We start from the raw sequence: 16,359 nt of genomic DNA, 5'->3' as shown, positions 1-16,359 counted from the left end.
GTGCTGTCTGTGTCGGTGATGCATGGTGACACCCATACTGAAGGATCAGTGATTTTTATGTAATTACTGCAAGGTACTTTGAATATATTTCACCAAGACTTTGCATTTATGTAAAATTAATCTTTTGCAGCATTTCTTTCCATGCCAGACTCGGCGCTGTCTGTTGGACTCCGTTCTCTGAATTATGGACATGTGTTTTGGGTTAAACCATACTATGTTTAATCCTGCTGTGTGATGATAGGCACAATAGAAAAGCTGTAAAAAGATAACGAGAGGTTTGAAGTCGGATGTAAAATATCGATGGTAACGTGGTTCTACCAGCTACAGGCTTGTTTATGTCTTTATAAATAATGCAAGTGGAGACCTTTATCTGCTTACGAATACAATATCTTGGAAGCTGTTTGGCTAACAAGGCTGAAAATTCATATTAGGACACTGCAGATAATTCTACAGTATATGTAGAAGTAGTTGATGAACTTTTTTTGAAAAAAAGCTTTTTAAATAGCATAATGCCAGATTGTCATCAGTAGAAACAGGGATGTTCTTGTATCATTCTTATTGGACATTTTCAGTTTATAAAAATAAATATTTTGGAGGGATCTTCCAATCTTGTTTGCCCCTCTCCAGCTGCCAACAAGAATGCAAAATTTGGTGCTGAGCCAAAACACTTTTTTCACTGCAGCATCACTGGAGAATCTCAGTTGCAGGTGAAGGCAAAGGTTTCCGGTGATAGTCTAATGAAACATGTCTTTCAATGGAAAAAGCGTGAAACAAAATAATCATACATTTTATAACTGATAAAAAAATCTTAGATAGTGAGTCTTTTTTGTGTTCTCCAGAAGGGCACACTCTTTTCCGCTGAAGGTAGTCATCCTCTAATCCTTCAGCCAAGCAGTATTAAGCATCAACAAAATATCAATGAATAGAGGACATCATGGGCTCACTTTTTTTTCTTGGTGCCTCAACAGTCACACACAGGTATTTACAGCCATGCTTCATAGAGGAGTGAAGAGCAGAAACAGTGGCTGACATTTCCCTATGCTAACCCAAAGCGCTGTAGCTAATTGTTGCACTATTATCAGTTAGCTCAAATGTGACATCTTCTCAGTCCAGAATGTCTCAGAATGTGTGTTCTGGGTCATCAGGAAAGCCCCTCTTGTAAATCTATCCTGACATTATTGCTATCTTGCAGTTTCGTTTCTGGAGCAGATGGTATTTGCATAACTTTTGAATTTTAGAAAGAAAATTAAATGTTCACACATCTAGGGAAATCCATTGCTGCTAATCTGGGGGAGTTGTTTTTAATCTGTTAAATTCCACTCAAATGTGCTGGCAGCAGAATGTAAAATCCGGTGCACCTTAAATAAACTGAGTTTGACAGCGATGTTAAATATAGAACAGTTGGAAAAGGGCAATATTTGCATATTGGCATTCGATAGGTAGAAATGACTGTTAGTTGTCAATTCAAGAGGTCTTGAGGTGAGTGCTGTTGCATTGGAGGCAAGGACTTTTTCTTTACAGCGTTAGCTGGCAGAGGCAGGTGAGTTTTGGGTCTGCAGTGAAGCGGGAAGGTGCCCCCATTGACAGTGAAAGGGGAGGTGGGTGAGTGTCATCAGGAAAGGTGGACATATGTTGGGGGGGGTGTCCCAAAAGGACTTCTATGGAGTCTTCGTGTGGTTCTGTACAGCAGTTGCCCAGAAGTTAGAAGTGTTTTATTTATTCATTCTTGGAATGTGGACAAAGTTGATTAGGCCAGTATTTAGTATTCATCCCGAATTTCCCTTAAGTTGGTGAGCTGCTTCTTGAACTGCTGCAGACTGTATACCAACTGTAAGTATACCAACAGTACTGGTAAGGAAGGAGTTCCAAGCTTTTGCCCCAGTGACCCTGAAGGAATTCTTGTGTAAGTGCTGTTAATCAAGTGTTTTGTACTGGATGGCGTTCAGCTTGGTGTGTTGGAGCTTTACTCATCCAAGTAAGAGGAGAATATTCCATCACACTCCTGTCTTGTGCCTTGTAGATTGTGGACAGGCTTTGGGGAGTCAAGATGTTGCTCACTACAGGATTCCTAGCATCTGACCTGCTTCTGGAGCCATGGTATTGATATGATTTGTCCACTTAAGTTTCTGGTCAATGATAATCCTGGACATTACCATTAGTAAGGAGATTAGTGAGAGATTCAACAATGGTAATACCATTGAGTGCCTGGAAGTAATGGCTAGATTCTCTCTTGTTGGAGATGGTCATTGCTTGGTATTTGTGTATCATAAATATTATTGCTACTTGTTAGTCCAAACCTAGATTTTGTCCAGGTTTTGCTGCATCTGCACAAAGACTGCTTCAGAATCTGAGGGGTCACAAATGGAGTTGAACATTGTGCAGTCGTAAGTGAGCACCCCCATTTGTGATGAAAAGGTGGTCATTGATGAAGCAATTGAAGGAGGTTCAGCCTAAGGCACTATCCAGAGGAACACCTGCAGTGATCTGGGATTCCAGCCAAAAGCATCTTCCTTTGTATTGGCAGAGAGTTTTTCTCTGATTCCAATTGACTTGAGTTTTATTTGGGCCCCTTGACACCATACTGTTTCAAATACTGCTTTGATGTCGAGGGCAATCAATCACTCACCTCACCTCTGAAGTTCAGCTGTTTTTGTCCGTGTTTACACCAAGGCCATAATGAGGCCAGGAGCTAAGTGACCCTGGTGGAACATAAACTGAGCATGAGTGGACAGGATATTCCTAACTACCTCTTGATAACACTGTTAATGACCCCTTCCATCACTTTACTGATGGTAAAGAGTGGACTGATGGGCCGGTAATTGGCCGGATTGGATTTGTCCTGCTTTTTGTGTCTAGGATATACCTGGGCAATTTTCTACAAATGCTGATAGATGCCACTGTGATAGCTGTACTGAAACAGCTTGGTTAGGGGCACAGTTAGCTTTGGAGCATGATTGTTCAGTACCATTGCTGGAATATTGTCATGGCCTATAGCCATTGCAGTATTCAGTGTCTGCAGCCATTTCTTGATATCACGTGGACTGAATCAAATTGACCGAAGTCTGGCATCAGTGACGCTGGGGACCTTATGAGGAGGCCAAGATGTATCATTCACCCGTGGCTGAAGATGGTTGCAAATGCTTCAACCTTATCCTTTGCATAGATGTGCTTGACTCCTGTCAATAAATTCCAATAAGGTTTTATGAATTTTTTAAAATAAGGATTAAAGAAGCTTGAATAAAATAAAATTTTGAGAAATGGGATGAAAGAAGTGTTGGTAAGAGTGCAGCTGTCTGGCAGGGCTTTGATATATGAATTTGTTTAAAAGCAGAGTTAACATTTACTTAAGTAAAGTGGGGAGCAATACAGTGTAGAATTTTAGGTGTTAACACTACAGAAAAGATGAGTTCAAAATGGCGGCATAAAAATACCATTTACACTTGCATGGTAAAAACCTAGCTTCTAAGGTGAGTTGTTTAGATAGAGGGTGAAAAGGGGAATGCAGTACATCAGTAGCTGGGTGGCTCTCCTGGCAGCAGAAGTGGAGAGGAGAAAGAAGAAAAACAATTCCAATCATAGCCACACCTAGCTGAAAAGAGGATTTCTCCCAGAAAACAGAATTCTAGGCTAGAAGCTTCTGATCTGCAAACTTCAGGAAGAACTATATTGAATGGAAGGAATGCTTCCTAAGTTAAAGATAATTCACTATATCCTGGATTTATCTTAGAATTATACGGTATGGAATTTTTTTTGGGACAAGGGATACTTCTCGGAGTTCGGGAGCATAGATGGGCATGGGGTTAATTCCAGCAATTCATGTGTGTAAACATTACTGGAGATAAATGTACCTCTTTGTATTGTGGCCTTTCTTGTGTGCTTTTACACATTATTATTATTAATAAACATTATTTTGTTATGGTTATAATAAGACTGGGCCTTTCATCGCTGATTTGCATATCGTCCTCACATACCAAATTGGAAAGAATACATTCTTAAGAACTAGCATTCCAAGTTACTCTTCTGGGTTATGGGATACCTTCATGTTAACGTCGGGGCTCTTAATGCTTCCTCATCATTGAGGATGGGGATATTTGTGGAGCTGCCCCCTCCAGTGAATTGTTTCACTAGTCCACCACCGTTCGTGACTAGATGTTACAGGACTGCAGAACTTGGATCTGATCAATTAATTGACTTAGCTCTGTCTGTCATTTCCTGTGTGGCATGCAAGTAGCCCTGTACTGTAGCTTCACCATGTTGACACCTCATTTAGTGTTTTGTGCTGCATCTGGCATGGCATCTTGTGACATCATTGAACCAGGGTTGATCTCCTGGCTTGGTGGTAGTGATTCAGTTGGGGACATGCCGGGCCATGAGGTTACTTACAGATTGCAGTTGTGTGGCAGTGGGCAGGCGTACAATGTTATGTGTACATCATTAGGATACCCCCCAAGTTACATTGCCCTGGAGCTCTGAGATTATGGCCCTATATAATTTAATTGAAATAATAATTATGTCCCATTTTTTAAAGTTGGTGGCAAGATTAGGAATTGGAGCAGTGAGCAACACTACAATGTATGTAATGAAGGAGACTGAAGTCAGGGCAGGACTGGGACTTGTAAAGGATACCAATTGAATAGTATTCATAAACCAGATGAACAGACTTGGGGGCAGGAGGCTGCTTGGTCTGCTTTGAGACCAAGGGAGTTTCTGGGAGCTGTAGTGCACTTTCACTTGGGCTCAGCATGCCAGGTTTTGGCTGATGTTAATGGGATTGCCATCAGCCGCATGGGCAACTGTATGTTACACCATGGAAGGTTGAAGAAATGCTGTTTGTAATGTATGCATTCCATATAAACGAATGATGCATTTATATAACAAGTCTTTCTGCTTTTTCTCTTAGGTGAGGACGAGATGGATACGGAGGGTGGTTGGCAACCAATTCCATCCAGAGAATCTTCTGAGGCACTAGACTTCAGCACAACAAGTCGAGCCAAAGCTGAGAGAAGACTTGAACTGTCTGTGACTGTGAATGAAAGCAACTTTGGTCAGAGTGACTCATTTGGGAGGCAAAGTGATGTTTTTAACAATAAAGAGCAAACCTTGTTACATAGAGGACATCGTCTGTTGGACGAAGATGAAAATGACTATATGAGCTCAAGTGAACTTGTTGCTGTGCCTTTAGGGGATGATGATGACACTGAAGTTGATTTTGATCCAGTGAACTGTCTAGGGGTTCAGCACTCTCAAAGTAACCAAACTATTCTTAGTAATAACTTTGAAGAAGGAAATGGAGTTGGACAGGGCATTTTTAATGAAGCTGAGGAAAAAAGGAGGAAGTCTGAGTTCGATGAGCTAAAATGTAGAAAGCAGCCAATTGGAAGTAAACCTGATGAATATGCATCAGATGGTGCTAACAGCTTTGAGAAGGATTTGCTATTAAATGATTGTGACAGGCGCTTTGACTGTGAAGATGAGAATCGGGGTGTTCGCCAAACAACTTTGTCCAACGAGAATGAAGATTGCTCGACCTTGCATGAAGCTGAACTATTTAATATTGCTGAAAATGGAAATGATATTTTGAGAGGAGGTAGGCCTACTCTATGTGAAGGAGAAAAAGCTGTAGCATTATCACGCAAAGCAGTTATCCTAAAAGAATCTGTTGGATTTCCAATGAAAAGGTCAGACAAGAAAGATTTTATGTCAGAGACAAGGATAGCAATTAAAGATGGTTTGCCAACAGTTGTTGATTCTCTACTGAGGGGGTCTGTGGAGGGGCGAGCCGAGATCCTGGATAAGGGAAGAAACGAAAAGAATCGTAAAGTGACTGAGCATGAACATTTATCTGCAGGTTAGTATCAAAAATTTGTTACTGCACAGTTGCCAAATGTGTTACGATACATAAGCCATACAGACCCTAATCCTAGACTTCACAGCGTCAGCTGATTTGAGCCGGAAAATAATTGCATTTTTGGCCTTTGCTTCTGTTTTGAGCAGGGAAGGTCAGCCATCGTTTCTTCTGAACATTATTCAGTGTTCTTGCAAGGACGAAAAGCTTTGGATAGGAGTGAAAATTAGGGGTCGAGTAAGAGGTCCTGTCATAAATAGAATGCAAGATTAAAATCAAACACCTGGCTGTAGGAGTTCTTATGACATATAAGGAGAGCACTGGCTCTAAACTATTTTCCTCTTTAACATAATTTGCTTATCGTGTTGGGAAGGTACTAAAGAGTATGGAGGCCTAGCTTCTCTCAGTAGAAACAGAGGATTGGCTCTTTCGTGTGCAGTTTACCAAAACTAGTTTACTCAATCTCAGTTTATTTGTAGCCGCGGGGGGAGAGAGAAGTTTTATTACTGTATTACATAAAAGCAGTTGATCTCAGAGAACCCTTTAATTCTGTAACTTGTTTCCAGCTGGTCCACAATGAATTTGTAGCATTAAGCACGTAGTGAAGATGTTCAATTCAGCACCTTTGCTTTTTTTCATTCAGATGAAAATGCTGAGATAAAATGAAAGTTTTCTACTCTAGCCTTTTGAGTCATAATGTTGTGGGCTCAATCTCCACTCCAAAGACATAATCTGTGCCGACATTTCAGTCATGATGTGGATATGCCGGCGTTGGACTGGGGCAGACACAGTAAAAAGTCGGACAACACCAGGTTTTAGTCCAACCGATTTATTTGATAGTAAATTCACTAGCTTTCGAGGGGATTCCCTCGAAATGTCACTTTTTACTGACATTTCAGCACAGAGGGTGCTACACCTTTGAAGCTGATGCCCTTTGGATGAAATGTTAACTCTCAGGTGGATGTGAAAGATCTTGTGCCACTATTTGAAGGCGGCAAAGGCCTTCAAACCGTGCCAACCTTTATGATTCAACCAACATCACTAAAACAGGGTGTGGTCATTTGTCTTGTGGCTGAGGTGAATTGGTTGCAGTGCTTCTGCACATAATAACAGTGGTTTTACTTGTGAAAAACTATCTGTTCTGAAGCACTTTGAGCGATCCCGAGACCATGAAAGATGCTATATAAATTACCAATGTGTTTTTTAATTGTAGAAATGTATTAACTGATAGTTTCCAGATGTTGTTGCTGCTAAAGAAATAGTAAACTATAGATGTTGATAGAGGAGGCTTTTTCTAATGGTAATTGAGATTTTAAGTTTTTAACAGTAGACAGAGGAGTTTTGTCCATGTGAGACAGCTGTGTACTTTGAAGACAAAAGTTGGCATTGAAGGCCCTTGAACATTGAATGAATACAGTTTCTCCCACGACATTATAAAGGACTGAATTTCCAATGACTCAAGCAAATTTTCATGTGCCCAATCAACTACAGTGAGGCTTCACTGTACAAATGAATAGGAGAATATAGACCTTTTAAATCAATCAGAACTATGGATTTGAAACAGTGATTGAGGAGACAGAGGGAAGTAAATTGAGGGAAACATGTCAACAAGACGTTTAGATCTTTTTGAGCAGTTCTTCCCCAGAACTCAATTTGATTTTGTAAATTCAATCAGCAGTAAAGAAGACTATAATCATAGGGATTTACGGCACAGAAGGTGAATATCTGTGCCAACCAAGAAAGAATTATCCACCTTTCAACTCTTAATGTGTAGCCCTGTAGGTTTTGGTACTTAAAGTGCATGTCTGCATGCTTTCTAAATGCTACAAGGGTTTTGGTCTTAGCCATCATTCCAGGCAGTTCCAGAATCATACCATCCTCTACCAAAGGAAATTCTCCAATTCCCATTTAATTCTTCTAATTATTTAAATCTATGCTCTCAAGTTTTTGATCTGTCTGCTGATGGAAATTGATGCTTCCTATTCACTCTACCTAGGTCCCTTACAATAGACAGTAATTAAATGTTCCCTCGCCGCCTTCCGTTCCAAAGAAGAAAACCCATCTGAGCCAATCTATCCCTTATTTAAAATTCTCCATTCTTGGCAACATCTCTGACATAATCTCTTGTAATGTGGTGATCAGAATTGAATCCTAGCTTTTGTCTAACTATTCAATGCAGCTCTGGAATAACTTCTCTACTTTTATGTTCTGTGCCTCAGTTAAAAGCGGAAAGTATCTTGTATGCTTCCTTAATGACTGTCTCCCTGTGCTGCAACGTTAAGGGATCTGTGGATGTTTACTCAGTCTTTCTGTCTCTCTACACTTTTCTGTATCCTACCATTTAATTCATATTACTGTGCCTTGTTTGCTTTCCAAAATGCAGCACCCTACATTTCTCTCAATTGCATTACATCTGCTTTTTTTTTATCTAACAGTTCGCTGATATTTTCTTGCAGCTTTCTTTCTCACTAAACCATCCAGCTGTTTCATGCATTATTTGAAAACTTTGTAACATTAACCCTTGTATGATGAGAAGTAATGGACTTGGTGCTTTGCCCTGTGGAACTCCACTGGAAACAGCCTTCCAGTCACAAAAATAACAATTGACCATTACCTTTGATTCTTGGATCCAGTTGGCCACTTGCCCTGGATTCCATAGGGCTTTTATTTCTCTGAACAGTCAGCTGTGTGAGTCATTGTCAAAAATTTGGCTAAAATGCACCTTAATGACATCAAAATGTGTTACTATCATGGACTATCCTCACTATGTCAAAATTGAATCGTGTTAATCAGACACAGCTTTCTGAATAAATCCGTGCTGTCATTGATTAATTGTCTTTTTAAACATCAGTCAATATCTACATGCATTTTTCTTCCCCATTGCCACAATTAGGCTGACTGCCCTGCAATGACTTGTGCTATTCCTTTCTCCCTTTTTAAACAGCAGCATACGTTAGAGGTATACTTGGGCAGCAAAATGATGATTGGAGCCCTTGCTTTTTTCCCCCTTGCTTCACTTAACTTGGGGTACATTTTATCCTAGCCTAGCAATTTATCCACTTTCAAAGATGTTAAACCCCTTAATATTTTGTGTCTCTCTATGCTTGTCCCATCCAGTATTCTTCCTGAACTCGAATGTTTTCTTCATTCCCCTCTGATGAAGACAGCCTCAAAGTATTCATTAAGAACCATTTGCACGTATTCCACCTCTCACACAGGTAACCCTTTTAGTCTCAAGTAGGCCTTATTCTTTCCTGATCCTCTGTTCTTTATGTATTTCTATTTGTGACTGTAAATTCCCAAAAATATCGAGTTTAACTCTGGATGTGTTTTGATTGAGTTAAAATCTTGCCCACAACTCCCAAGTTTTAAAATCATAAATAGAGGCAGAAGTAAGCAAATCAGCCTGCTTCACCATTCAGTAAAATCATGGCTGACCTGATTGTGACTTCAAATTCACTTTTCTGTCTGTCACCACATCTGCCAACAACCCTTTTAGATCAAATGTCTGTTTGATTTAACCTCGAATATACCCAATAACCCAAATTCCTTATCACTGTCTTAATTGGGAAAGCCCTTAGTTTTGAATAGTGCCCCCAAGGTCTAGATCCCCCCACATGAGGAGACATCCTGTCAGCATGGTGGCACATTGGTTAGCACTGCTGTCTCACAGCCCCAGGGACACAGGTTCAATTCCAGCTTGGGTCACTGTGAAGTCTGCGCGTTTTCCCTGTGTCTGCATGGGTTTCCTCCGGGCCTCAGGTTTCTTCCCACACTCTGAAAGGCGTGCTGATTAGGTGCATTGGTCATGCTATGTTCTCCCTGAGTGTACCCGAACAAGTGCCGGAGTGTGGCGACTAGGGGATTTTCACATTAACTTCATTGCAGTGTTAACGTAAGCCTACTTGTGACAAATTAAAAAAAAAAGAAAAGCCCCTCAGAATCTTGTATGTCTCAACAGAAGCAGCTCTTATTCTTAATTCCAGTGAGTCATATGCTCAATCTTTCCTCATAAAACAACCCCTTCATTCCCAGGAATCAGCTAAATAAACCTTCCAAAAACTGATTCCACTGCAAGTACATCCCTCTAAGCAAACAGATCAGCAATGCCCTGTACAGCTGTAACAAGACTTCCCTAATTTTGTACTCCACTCCCCTTGCAAGAAAGGCCAGTGTTCCACTTATCTTTCCAATTATTTGCTGTCTTTGCTGGCCAATGTTTTGTGATTCGTGTACAAGGACACACAGATCCCTTTGTACTATAGCATTCCTCAGTCTCTCCATTTAAATAATATTCTGCTTTTGTATTTTCCCTGCCAAAGTGGACCAGCTCACATTATACTCCATCTGCCCAGTTTTTGCCAACTCAATTAACTAATCTTCGTTCCTTTTTAGACTCTTTCTATCCTCCTTACAACTTGCTTTCTTACCTGTCACTGTATCATCAGCAAATTTGGCAACAATACAGTTGGTCCCTTTATCCAAAATTAATATGCTATACATGGTTACGGTTTCAGTTCTGATCTCTATGGCATTTCACCAATTTGTTTTCCTACATGAAAGTGACCACCAGATCGGGAAAAATGAAAATCTAATGTCAGTATCCTGAATCTCTGTTTTTTAGTTAGCCAATCCTGGAGCACGAAAACACCAGCACCATGAGCTTCTATCTTGTGCAATAATTTTTTATGTGGTATGTTATCAAATACCTTTTTGAAATCCAAATATATTGCATCTGCGGGTTTCCCTTTATCCAACCATCCTCGGGAACACTTAATAAATATGTAAATACTATTTCTGTATCATAAAACCATGTTGATTCAGCCTGATTTTCGAAATGTCCTGCTACTGCATCTAATAATGGACTGTAGCGTTTTTCCAATGACAGATTTTAGACAAACTCTCGGTTATTTCTTCTTCTCTGTCTGTCTTTTTGTATAGTGACATTAGATTTTAATTTTTCCTAATCGGGTGGGCCATTTCTAGAATGTAGGGAAATTTGAAAGGCTACAATTAATGTATTCACTATCTCCGCAGTCACTTCCTCAACATGCTAGGATGCAGGTCATTGTGTCCAGGGCACTTGTCACCCTTTCGTCCTCGGTTAGTTCTTAGTTTCCTTTCTAGTGCCTTTTCTCTAGCAATTATAACTGTTTTAAGTTTTTCCCTCTCTGCAGCCCCCTGCCTTTCTACTGTTCTTGGAATTCTTGTGTGTTCTGCTGTGAAGAGGGATGCAAAATCTTGTTCAAAGTTTCTGCCATTATTCCCCAGTCTCGACCTATAAAGGACATTTTTGCTACACTTTGCCTTTTTATAAATTTGTAGAAGCTTTTACTGCATGTTTTATATTTATTGGTAGTTTTCACTCAAATTCTGATGCCTCCCTCTTATTGTCTTAGCCATCTTTTATTGATTTCTAAAATTTTTCCAATCTTCTGGACTTGTAGCATTGTATACCTTTCTTATAATTTGATGCCATCCTTAACTTTGTTAGTTAGCCATGGATGGTACATCCTTCCTGTACAGTTTTCCTTTCTCAATCTGTCTTTGATGTGAGTGGTCTCCTTAAATCTGCCACTCCTTCTCTACCTTTTAACCTACTTTTCCATTCCACTTTAGTCAACTTTGGCTTCTGACTGTTGTAATTGCTGTTATTTAAGTCTCAAGCCCCTACTATTTCTTGCTTTATGCCTTGCCCTGCAGTGTAGCTACTATCAGGAGTCTGTACACCAATCCCATCAGTGACTTTCCTTTTGCTGTTTCTTATACCCATCCACACAAATTCTACACCTGACAAAAGATCTTAACTGTTTTTGGCTGTGGAGATAAAACGGATCTGGTCTTTCCCAGCTGCTTTTTATTTAAGGATTGTTTTGTGACACAAGAAATGGGAGAACAAAATGAAAATAAAAAGAAAAAAGTTGGTACTGCTCCAATTTAGTGAAAGTATTTGACAAGCAAAGTAGTGTTGATGCTTTAAACCTTCAAAGTTGTCTTTATGCTGAATTTAACGGAGCATTGAATGACCTCTGTTTTTGGTGTGTGACTTTTACACAGCCAGTGGTCCACTCCAGGGTAAACCTGCCCAATATACCAAGACTAGTTGTCACCTTACATAACCTGGGTCTTGTTGACCATTGTCTGGGTGATGTTGCCAACTTTTTTTTCCAGCTGTTCAACCCAGCAACAGAATCATAGCTATATTGTTTATGTTTAGGAACATTTGGAGGGATGGGGATGAAGTTTGAGTGCCAGTAACTGTGTGTTCCATGTTTTGAACTTAGTCACATCCATGACAGATTGCCCCACCCCCAAGCATTGAATTTGTCAGCTGAGAGCAAATTACCAAATTCCATTCCTGTTTAAACTTGCTGTGCGCTGTATCACTCATCTAGTTTACTTAACTGTTCTGCTCTATTCCTGTATCCTAGGCTACTCTTGAACAGGGCCATGGCAAATGCACTAGTTAGCTGCAAAAAGTATGTTAGTTGGACTAGGTTGATAGGTAGTCAGTGCAAGTAGATGTCACACTGATAAAGATTTCTTCTAATTTATGTTGTACTTATGAGGCCCCTTCATTTTCCGGTCACCAAAAATCATTAGTTTTTAAATAAGAGCAGCAGTAGTGAGCAAACTGATTTGCTTCATAGAGGCGAACTTTCACCTGCTATAAACAAATTCGTATCCTTTGCAGCTTTGTACACAATTGACGGAAGAATGAATATGCAAATACCATGAAAGGATGAGCTGCATTGTTGCTTCCTTGGATGATATGAGCATGTTACTTTCTGTACTCAATCATTCCAGAGTAGATTACTTTATTTCCAATTTGTTGCTTTATTCCTAATGTTTATGTATAATATGAAATTCTGATTGAACCAAGAAAAGTTGGATGGTACACCACCTATTACAAGATGGAGTAGTTCTAGAGAATTCATGCTTATGATTCTCAAGTCAGTTTTAAGGCATCTTGGTGTTGGTGCTCACTCAGATGGAAGTTTGGGAAACTGGAATCCATTAACCAATCCTTGAAGTTTATCTGACTGTTCCCTCCTCCTTAATCAGAGACTAATTTTGTTTTCCCCCCACCCCGACATTAAGAAATAACTTTCCTGTCCTAGTATGTGTAAACTCAGAAACCAGTTAGAGACTCCAATACCTTGGAAAAAAACAGAATAAACATTGACATCAGTGAGGTAATGAGTAGAGGTTAGATGTTTTCCCGTATATAAGGAAGGAAGAATGGAGGTACCTACCACAAAATGTGGGTCTAACTCCCAGCTCCTGTAGGGGAAAATTTACTGCTTTTAACTTGCTTGCGTGTTCTCTGAGTGAGCAGCAGTCGCTCCCATGCAATCATTTTCCCTCAAGTTTTGTGTTGGCTGATCCAAGGAAACTAATTGAGAAATGTGAGGTGTAAGTTAAAAAAGAAAGTGCCACACGCTGATCTGTGTTTATGTCTAAAGGGTTTTGAAAAAATGTAACTTCAGGAATCTTCACTTGATCCCTCTTCAATGATGCATCGTAGGTGGATGGGAGAATTGGTAGAGGAAGTTGAAAATGTATAGCACCTGGAGATTTGATAGCGAATGCCATCCTTTTTTCCCCCCACTTTAAGGTGGAATGTTTAATTTTGAACAGGAGTATCCAAGAGTACACATCGACACTTTGGTGCCTACAGTGGGTCATATGAGTTTAAATCAGTGCTCCCATTAATTTTTATTTACCTTCACTTGTGATTACTAGACTTGGGTATTTGAATTAAAGGTTTCTCTATCAATGGGAAACTTGTAGCTCCAGTGTACAGGAGGTTGACAGTAGTGAGGTCATAAGTAAGCTTTCAAGGTCACGGGAGTGTACCGGCAGGCAGGAAGGTGGTTTGAAGTGTGTGCTTCAACACCAGGAGCGTCCAGAGTAAGGTGGGTGAACTTGCAGCATGGATTGGTACCTGGGACTTTGATGTTGTGGCCATTTCGGAGACATGAATAGAGCAGGGACAGGAATGGTTGTTGCAGGTTCTGGGGTTTAGATGTTCCAGTAAGATCAGGGAAGGTGGTAAAAGGTGGGGAGGTGTGGCATTGTTAGTCAGGGACAGTATTATGGTGACAGGACGTTTGATGAGGACTCGTCTACTGAGGTAGTGTGGGCTGAGGTTAGTAACAGGAAAGGAGGGGTCACCCTGTTGGGAGTTTTCTGTAGGCCTCTGAAAAATTCCAGAGACGTAGAGGAAAGAATTGCAAAGATGATTCTGGATAGGAGCGAAAGTAACAAGGTAGTTGTTATGGGGGACTTTAACTTTACAAATATTGACTGGAAACGCTATAGTTTGAGTACTTTAGATGGGTCAGTTTTTGTCCAATGTGTGCAGGAGGGTTTCCTGACACAATATGTAGATAGGCCAACAAGATGCGAGGCCACATTGAATTTGGTACTGGGTAATGAACCAGGCCAGGTGTTAGATTTGGAGGTAGGCAAGCACTTTGGTGATAGTGACCACAATTTGGTTACGATTACTTTAGCTATGAGAAGGGGTAGGTATATACTGCAGGGCACGAGTTATAGCTGGGGGAAAGGAAATTATAATGTGATTAGCTTTTATTGGTAGAGGGATTGAGTTTCGGAGCCATGAGGTCATGTTGCAGCTGTAAAAGACTCTGGTGCTGCCGCACTTGAATATTGTATACAGCTCTGGTCGCCACGTTATAGGAAGGATGTGGAAGCATTGGAAAGGGTGCGGAGGAGATTTACCAGGATCTTGTGTGGTATGGTGGGAAGGTTTTATGAGGAAAGGCTGAGGGATTTGAGGCTGTTTTCGTTAAAGGGAAGAAGGTTAAGCAGTGACTTAATAGAGGCATACAGGATGATCAGAGGATTAGATAGGGTGGACAGTGAGAGCCTTTTTCCTCGGATGGTGATGGCTAGCATGAGGGGACATAGCTTTAAATTGAGGGGTCATATAGGACAAATGTCAGAGGTAGGTTCTTTACTCGGAGTGTAGTAAGGGTGTGGGAAATCCCTGCCTGCAACTGTAGTGGACTTGCCAACATTAAGGACATTTAAATGGTCATTGGATAAACATATGGATGGTATTGGAATAGTGTAAGTTAGATGGGCTTTAGGTTGGTTTCACAGGTCGGCACAACATTGAGGGCTGCAGGGCCTGTACTGCACTGTTATGTTCTATGTTGATTACTAATCTACGTTGAGTGGTTTGTCCACAGAATGTGTGTGGGTTCATACTCATTGAGTTGATATTATGAAATTGATATGTTTTCATTCTGGCTGAATATATGGAAATATATAGGAAAATAATCAAGTATGTATCGGAATACAATTAATATTGAGGAATTTGTACAGGTAGCATATAACAATTTTCCCATGTCCTAAAATTAGTGCAGAATGGCATTTAAAAGGAAATTATTATGTATCTCAGTCAAGATGACAGTCAACAGCAGCAGTCATTTGTAGGGAGGGGAAAACTGAGCTGAGGGGGAGATAATCCTAAAATTTGGCACTAGTTGAAATCTTGATTGTTTTTCTTTTCTATGTGGTGTTACAAAAGTGCAAATTGTTACAAAACATTTTTGCAATTCTTAGATGAAACACAAGACGTTGATGGTATTGAATCTGAAGCAACTATAACAGCAGTAACAGCATCTCCTTTGGTAAGAAACAGTATTTAACCAATCATTGACCCAATACATTATACTTGATTTTGTGTTAAAAACCAAAATCCCATATACAGTGTGATTTAATATGCTGTCTCTTCCCTATCATTTTCTCTCCTTCATGTGTCTGTGATGGGCTTAATTTGTAGCACATTTGCTTCAAGTTGGAAGGTTGTGGGTTCAAGTCCCTCTCCAGGACTTCACCAAAATCAAGGCTGATGCTTTGAGGGAGTGCTGCACTGTCAGGCATGCCAGCCTTCAAATGTGATGGTAAACTAAGACCCTACTGCCCCCTCAGGTAGATATAAAAACTGTCCATGGCACTTAAAAGAAGAGGAGGGGATTTACCTCTACCAATATTTCTTTCAACGAACGTAAGATTATCTGATCATGATCACATTGCTGTTTGTGGGACTTCACTGTGGGCAAATTGGTTGCTGCCCTTCCTACAAAAGTGACTGCATTTTAAAATATTCCTCTACCGAACTTGAAATGATTTGATAATTTAGTGCTACTCAGTATTTATATAACCAAGCAGCCTCATGAGGAGGCACTACTATCACAGAATCCCTGCAGTGCAGAAGGAAGCCTGCACTGAAAAGAACCTCACCCAGGCCCATAAGCCTGTGTATTTACCCTGCTAATTCCCCTGACACTAATGGTCAATTTAGCATGGCCAATCAACCTAATCTGCACATCATTCGACTGTGGGTGAAAACCAGACACAGGGTAAGCTCCTTTTTGATTTTAATTTAATATTTAGGCATTTTAAAATATTCCTCTACCAAACTTGAAAGGAATTGAGATTTTGGCGGCAAGGTATTTAGGACCCCAATTTAAACTTTG

The 16,359-nt window shown here is 40.2% G+C and overlaps 1 protein-coding gene across 5 annotated transcripts in view; it reads left to right on the top strand.

Annotated features, from left to right (window-relative positions):
* Nucleotides 1-16,359, top strand: part of zmym4.1 (zinc finger MYM-type containing 4, tandem duplicate 1) — a 185,147-nt gene that overhangs the window by 95,071 nt on the left and 73,717 nt on the right. For all 5 annotated transcript variants that reach the window (XM_080211717.1, XM_080211720.1, XM_080211716.1 and 2 more), the window contains 2 exons: nucleotides 4,901-5,848; nucleotides 15,443-15,510. In XM_080211717.1, coding sequence (XP_080067843.1) covers nucleotides 4,901-5,848; nucleotides 15,443-15,510 — 1,016 coding nt within the window. The remainder of the gene's footprint in view (nucleotides 1-4,900; nucleotides 5,849-15,442; nucleotides 15,511-16,359) is intronic.

The sequence above is a fragment of the Carcharhinus amblyrhynchos genome, chromosome 24 (genome assembly GCF_965287045.1).
Source record: "Carcharhinus amblyrhynchos chromosome 24, sCarAmb.v2.hapA, whole genome shotgun sequence".
Taxonomy (NCBI): Eukaryota; Metazoa; Chordata; class Chondrichthyes; order Carcharhiniformes; family Carcharhinidae; genus Carcharhinus; species Carcharhinus amblyrhynchos.
The sequence above is the reverse complement of the archived record's forward strand: the minus strand, read 5'-3'. Positions and strand labels throughout refer to the sequence as shown.